This window comes from Montipora foliosa, chromosome 2, assembly GCF_036669935.1.
Source record: "Montipora foliosa isolate CH-2021 chromosome 2, ASM3666993v2, whole genome shotgun sequence".
Taxonomy (NCBI): Eukaryota; Metazoa; Cnidaria; class Anthozoa; order Scleractinia; family Acroporidae; genus Montipora; species Montipora foliosa.
This window is the reverse complement of record NC_090870.1, coordinates 58,343,555-58,351,054: the sequence shown is the minus strand read 5'-3', so window position 1 is coordinate 58,351,054 and position 7,500 is coordinate 58,343,555. Positions and strand designations below refer to the sequence as shown.

Genomic DNA, 7,500 nt, shown 5'->3' with positions numbered 1-7,500 from the left:
GTTATTTCGAGGCATTATTTTCAATACCTAATCTAACAACTGTTCCGAGTGAAATAACACAGTAAAGGAGACGACAACAGTTAAGCTAAAATGCACTGTTTATTCTTCGATACTGGGCATGATATTTTCATCAGTCATCAGTCGGCTTCTTTTTCTTGGGAGGCGAAGCTGGGGCATTCTGTATAACATAAAAATTAAACAAGAAAAGTAAGTAAATAATTTCGTGTTTGAAACGGCTCTTAAATTCTGTGCCGAATGCACAGGAAGCGATGGTCCAACGAAGGGGAAAATCACGTTTTATTTACACGTTACGACATTAATATTGCCAAAGCCGCTGAAATGACTCTCTGTATGTGTGTGTACGGCTTAAATACCAAAAACATGTTACCGCACGAACGTGTTTGTAGCACGTCTTTGCACAACTTCGAGCAAAATTTCAAGGATCATTTTTTTGTTCTAAAGTAAGAGAAATGTATGATACTTTCAAATGGGCTTTAGTATTAATTTCTCTAGAACGTACTAAACTTTAGACAGAAACACATCATTCAACCAAATTAAAAAAAAAAGTGTAAATAAAATAGAAATGAGAGCATAGGAAGCCCACGCAAACAGTGTGTTTGTATGTTCGAAATATAAAGAAATGTATGGGAAATATTGAAGAGTCCTAATATAGTAAACTTACATCGAGAAATGACTATGTTAAAGCTCAAAATAACCTCAGTTGTTGTGTATTGTCATTTCTGCGGCTGAAAATGGTGAATTTGAGCGATTTGGTGGGTTTTCCGTTGACTGTTACCACACGTCCTTAGAAGGAGACACCCTGGTTGCGGGAATAGTGCACTTTTTGGGACAGTTCCGTGGTCAGCTTGAAGTCCTCGCCTTGGGTAAAATACACCCAGTACGGAACTGTTTTCCAAAAACAATTCATGTTCTACTATCAAACCTTTTTTCTTCTTCAAATATGTTCTTTATTGGATTGTTCTTAGCAAATACCTGAAAAAAAATTCGGGAGTGACCGCGCTCGTTTGAGAGAAAAAGAGCATTTATTTCGCTATCGGGCTTAGTTTGAGGGAAATCTCTTACGTTTTGTACGCGCACGTGCTCATGAGCGCGCGCTAATGACGCGAAAATCGTGCGCAGTAGGGATGCGCAATGCAATACAAAGGAATTACCTTAATTCATTATGATTATCTAAAACAAATTAAAGCCAGTGGCTGCCACGAAATCTGGAACTTGAATATTACTAGCGAGCTTCTTGTTTATCATCGGTGTCATCTTTCGCTTGGTTGTCACTGTCTTCTTCATCACTTTTAAAGCCATCTCAATCAAAATTGTTGTCCCTAGTATCCCCTCCTCTTACAGGAAAAACGTAAAATATCCCTTAGATCCCTAGATCCTCCGAATTCGAAAGAAAAAAGAAGGGATATCCCCATCGTTTGATTCGTTATCTGACGCATTGGCCGTTGTCTTTGCGTAATTTGATCGCACGATCGAAAGGGCAAAAAGCCAGCCCTTGTGGGTTCTCTTATCAGCGGTCAAAATATGCTCACAAGACGACAAATGATTGATCAATTATACTACTAAATCACTATAACAACAAAAAATACAGATTTACTAAGGGGGACTGGGTAGAGGCCTAAGATCAAGATACGGCTGGTTTAGGGAATTCTGGGGTCATCGCACCCTGCCGGTTACGGCCGGTTTAGGAGTCAATGGGTTAAGAAAGTTCCATAGAGCCTCGTTGAGCAGTCTACCTCTCATCCACCAGAAGCCCTTCGTATTTCCTTTGCTGTGGACGTTATAAAACGCTACCGTCAGCGGGTCCTTAACGTCCGCGAGACTTTACATCCTTCACCGTTTCTTGCGTACTGACTAACGAACTTTGCGAATCTCTTGTTCCGGTCTTCTCTGATTGTGCGTTGAGCTTTGCCTGCTAGCTGACCCTCCTTCCATCATAAGAGTAGACCCTGCCCCCTGGTTTGCCTCTCCGCACAACGACGAAACCCTCCGACAGTTTGGCTTGACCGTGGCAGTTGGTCGTGTTAAAAACCCAAACAAGAATCCCGAAATTCTCCGGTTCTCAACTGCGCTCCACTTCACACCGCGTCATCAAGCTATCTGAGTGTTATCATGTTCCAGACGAAACGGAGACCACGTCTAACCTTCCCCACTGTTACAACGCCGTCCCGCAAGAAGACATTAACAAGGCCCCCATTCCCTTCGAGTATGTTGACAGGGAGCCCGCTCGCGCCCCTATCACCGAAATCCCTCAGAACATCACTCCAGCTCTGATTCCCGAGAAACTTGCTACTCCGTCGGACCCCCATAGCACCAGCCTTCCGACGCATGAGACTCCTCCTGAGGAGTCTTCCTTTTCATCTACGGATCCTAGTCCACGCGGGTCCTCCTGCCCAAAGCGTCGCCCGGCATACATTAGAACGAACTAAGTTAGCTGATTTTCACTCCACTGAGTTCTTATTCCGTAACGTTGCCTTCAATTTACTTTTGATTACTCTTGTCTTCTTAGACAAGCGGAAGAAGTCGCGCCATAACTCACGCGTTATTGTTGTATTGTTACAGTGATTACATCACCATAGCTCGCATAGCTTACAGGCCTTATTATTATGCTATTCCTTGTATGTGCATACGTAATTAGCCGGCACTTATAAACTCTTGTGTAGTGTTGTTGCATTTCCTTTTTCCTATGTGTCTTTGGTTAGTAAACTTGTTACAGTCCGATCGTTCCGAGATTCCACACAATTATAGGCACTACGGAAATTACAACGAGGATGTCCTCAGTGACGTCTTAACACGTGGCCTTGTTGACAGTGAAATCCAGCTAGATTTGCTCAGTGACAAAAACCAGGATATGTCTCTGGAAGAGTTATTCCACTTAATGGAAACAAAAGAGGCCAGGAAATGATCTGCAGGTCATCTTTAACAAACACAGCTTATTGTTGCTGCTTGCAGCCAATATCGTTGCGCAAAGCAGTATGAACTTTAAACACACAGTTCTGAAAAAAAAAAACTAATCCATGTAATTATTGTGGAAAGCATGGCCACGGCAAGAATGCCCCACCCAACGTTAGACAAAACGAATGCCCTGTCTATGGTACAACATGCGCACACTGTGGTCAAGCCAACCACTTTGAGGCTCTCTGCTGCAGCAAGGGAAACCAAAAACCCTGCACCATGAACCCTTACAAAGTGCCCCCAGTGAAGATGAAGGGCGGAGGAACCCGGGCGCACAAAACGACTGGTCAATCGACCGTTTCCTAATTTTAGGTCGGTCGGCCAAAGTAAAAAACAAACAAAAAGAAAAGCAGAAGCAATCTGAAAAAAAAAAAGAAAGAGTTTGAAGAGACAGAAAGAGTCGAGTCGCAGGGAGCAGAGACGAGTAGAGAGTTAGTGTTAACTAACTAAGTTTTCCTCCCACGCGGACCGTGACAAGCCTCTCCCGTGGAAAAGTGTTTACTCTGGGGTTGAATTTGAAACTGAAAGTCTGTTCGGGCAAAACCAATGTTTGTGTTTCAGATTAAAAGTTAAAAAAAGTTTTAGTAAGTGATTACCTTCCTCACATTTTTCAGAAACTCAAAAAAATTGGTCGGTCGGACGACGTTAAATATACAAAAAAAAGAGGAAGGCCTTAGGGTGAGGCGAGACTGCCAATATGGTAGAACCCAAACCAGCACTTGATTGTTCTGTGTTATATAATGTTAAGTAGACACAAAAATTTGTCGTCAAAAGAGTTTGCAGTCCAATTCTCAACATGAAATGTATGAGATGCCTGTATTTGTATACAGTCTTTTATAAGAAACTTTTTAATAAGAACTTTCAGGCCAAGATTAACCAAAATTTTGAGAACATACTACGAGTATACCAAGGCTGAGAATCACTTAAGAACGTCTTTACTTTGCTCATCTGTTTCTTTTTTCGCTTTTGTGAGTAGTATAAATAAAGGTAAAAGAAAGTAAAACTGTAGACAATTTTGTTATGGGTTCGTGTTCCAAAGAAACTGTTAAGAAGCTGTTGCTGCGTCGGTAGGTGGGTAAAACTCAAAAGTTTGATTTTAAACGAGTTCATAGGGGTAATTTGAACGACATGTATACACTCTTTTTTTATAAGAACGTCTAACTTTAAGGCTGAGGTGGAAAGTTCTTAATTTTTTTTTTGTGATTCATTTGAGGATGAAAACGTCCTTAATCTAGCTTCGTAACATGTTATTGTGTGGTGTACTAAGTTGGACTACAAACTGAGTTGTTCTTCAGTGTATCATGCAATGAGAAAACCACATGAATGTTTAAGTTCCCAAGTATTTGACTCAATGTAATTGCTGCGAAGTGATCGAAGTGAGTTCAACTAGAATTTAAAATAGTCTATGTAAAATCTCAAAATCTCAATGTTTTATACTTATACTAATTAATGCGTCAATTTTTCCCCTGCCCTTCTCCCCCCCTCCCCCCTCCCCCCTCTTGTTTTTCTGTTGTGTAAATCAATTCGGGTTTTTTGATTCTTCAGCTAACCAGGTCGAAAGTGATTTCCAGACGGCAGAGAAAGTCAGAGGAATTAACTTGTGCAGTTGAATTGGAACGCCCGCCGACACAGTTTTATGACCTTTTGATGTGGTATTGATATTACAAGCTGAGATCACTGGAAGGAAGAAGAAAACGATATCCATATGCCAGGCTATCAATTGGCAAATCGTGACAAGTCAAAAATAGATGCGAAGTACTTTTGCTCCTACTGTGGACTGCTTTTGCGAGATGCCATGCAGACAAGTTGTGGACACTTTTATTGCTCTTCCTGCTTAGGAAATTTAATGTGAGAATAAATGCTTTATCTTTTAGAACTCAAAAAGGTATGTTAGTCAAAACTACCAACTGCGCGTCCGTAGCGGGATGAAGGTCATGAGAGAGAATATTGCATGCGAGTTGTGGTCAATCGCTGCATCGTGCGTGCGTCGAGTGTCGAAAAGTGGTAATTTGCATAAGAATTGTACAGAGAATCCTCCTTTCACCATGAACGCAAAATGACTTCGTTCCTTCCATAACTAACTGCAAAAGTTTTTGCAATCCCCTCTTCTGGAGCCATTTGCACAAAAATATCGAATGGATACATTCTCCATTATATTGTACCGTTTCGTGCAAAAAACTGCGTTGAGCAACGTGGAAAAAATAGATTCACCTGCCCTACTCAGGCAAAGGTCAAATTCTCTTCTCCTCGGGTAAAAAGGTAAAATGTTCAGGGTATGGAGTATGCCAGGAAAACTTTGGCATTTAATACGTATATAAATGCGAATAATAATCCCAGGAGTCGGGAGACTGTACAAGATGCTAAAAAAGAGGGATGATGGTTAAACAGTGCAAGTGAACAGATTAATGTAGCAGTTCGTTAAACTACAGTACTTACAAAATAAATTTTACATCGCTATATGATATTTCTTAATAATTCTTGGTTCGCATCCACGTGATCAGACCGCCACGTTGGTGTACGAAACAATTTTTAGGTTTCACTCACGTGATCCACAACCATGCTTTTCAACAAAAACAAAAGAAAATGTTTGCTTAATAATATAGTTCAATTCCCTGAGGATTGGGTCAGGACACCAGCATGGCCGCCGTTTGTTTGTTTTGGGGGCCGTGACGTCTTTTGAAAACCAAGAATAGAAAATGGCCCCACACGTTTTGCATAATAATTGAGTCAAATTCCAAAAACTCCATTGTTCTGTACACCAATATGGCCGCCATGACGTCAGACGCAAATCATCATTTGGTAAGGCACTCCATTGGAAGGCAGGGATAGTCTCAACGTTTACAGCAGATATTGCGAGACTAACTTTTTGATATAATGGTGCATCATCGAATATGAGCCACACGTATAGGCATATATTAACATGTATTATTATACATTGGTGTCACCAGCTCGATTTTGATTGGCTATAAGCACGCAGCTAGTTCTTGCTTGCTCTGTTTCTCTTACGTCATACCTACAAACAATAGATTTTATGCAAGCAGACGTGACGTCACCTAACACACTAACGAGCAGTTTCATCAGTTTTGTCATGGCGGAGCTCAGCTCAGGAAAATGCATAATAAAACAATTATTGAATTCGGTTTTCGCATGTTAGCGATAATTATCCGCCTCAGCCTTCGGCTTCAGCAGATAACACAAATTTTGGCCTTGATAATTATCGCTAACATGCTCAACCTCATCCAATAATTGTTAATTAGCATGAGCCACATGTATAAATCAAATAATGTTGATGTGTTTTTTAGGGACCAAGTTTTAATGGTGATGGTTTGCCCTGTTGATAAACAGCAACTTCGTGGAAATGAGGTTTGGTACTTTTTCTGTAAAATTCTATGTAGATTGGCGACGTACTTATCTTGGAAATGAAACCTATTTGGAGATATAGAAAAAGTGGGAAAAGAACAAATACACACACCTTATTCGATGGTTTGAGATATCATACGGGCAGATATATTACGAGTATCGAACTATTCTTCTGTCCGAGGAAATTATAAGCTGACCTAGGATTAGCCTTGCTTAGTCAAAAGCGTGGTTCTCACTGGTGCGATAAGTACAATCATAAGCACAAGGATGAGTTTGCGACGTTCACACAGTGAAACAAGCCGAGGAAAATTTGGCATACGCAAGCGTAGTAATGTCGGGGAAGATCTAGTAAGATTCAAGGTGGCATGCGAATCGTCGTGCTTGTGCTTATGCTTAACTCACGCCGGTTCATACTTGTGAAATAAGCACCAGTACTAAAAAAGGAAAATTTCCTTTTCTTATGCTTGTGCTTGTGCTTATCGCACAAGTGGGAAGCAGGCTAAAATTTGTCACATTTTTAACTTTTGGAAGGTTTAAAATATTATTGTCTTTGTAGGTTATTGCAGACAAATTTATGCGTCGTGAAGTGGAAGCTTTTGTCATGTTCTGCACTTTTGAAGATGATGGGTGTACTTGGAAAGGAGAAGTCAGGCATTTGGAGGTACTTAGTGAAGAAGGAATTGAGAGAAGTAATACGTTTATCTCAGTGCTGTAACAAGGACAATCAGACAAGTATCCACTCTGAATCACCATAGATTTGTTGGTTCTTTAGTTTTGCCGGATGTATTCCTCCTACTCCTGTGCTAAAAGGTTAGGGAAGGAGGGAGGCAGAGCGAGTGACGAAATGGAAGGGGACTGGTCAGAAGTCGCTCTGCGTCTCTCTTTCCCTGCTCTTTTAGCGCTTGCTACGCATGCTAATTCTGATTGCTGGCAAAATGATGATGCGGTATTTAAACAACACTGTTACATCCATACACTTTATTTATATTCGAAACTGGCTAGAGATTATTAGACACCTAACATAGACAGCTACAGACAGCTGATAAGAAAAGCACATTCTTTTTTTTCTTCAGGGTGTTTCCTTAACACCTGACTAGCAAAATTTTTACGATGAGTGTAACGATGAGTGTAAGTTTTGGATTTCCTCAGAGGGTTGGACCTCAGGGG

The 7,500-nt window shown here is 40.8% G+C and overlaps 1 protein-coding gene across 1 annotated transcript in view; it reads left to right on the top strand.

Moving 5' to 3' along the window:
- The window catches only part of LOC137993681 (TNF receptor-associated factor 2-like), a 52,717-nt gene that overhangs the window by 16,773 nt on the left and 28,444 nt on the right, over positions 1 to 7,500 (top strand). The window contains exons 2-4 of the mRNA XM_068839650.1: positions 4,519 to 4,821; positions 6,276 to 6,336; positions 6,890 to 6,994. Coding sequence (XP_068695751.1) covers positions 4,679 to 4,821; positions 6,276 to 6,336; positions 6,890 to 6,994 — 309 coding nt within the window. The 5' untranslated portion in view covers positions 4,519 to 4,678. The remainder of the gene's footprint in view (positions 1 to 4,518; positions 4,822 to 6,275; positions 6,337 to 6,889; positions 6,995 to 7,500) is intronic.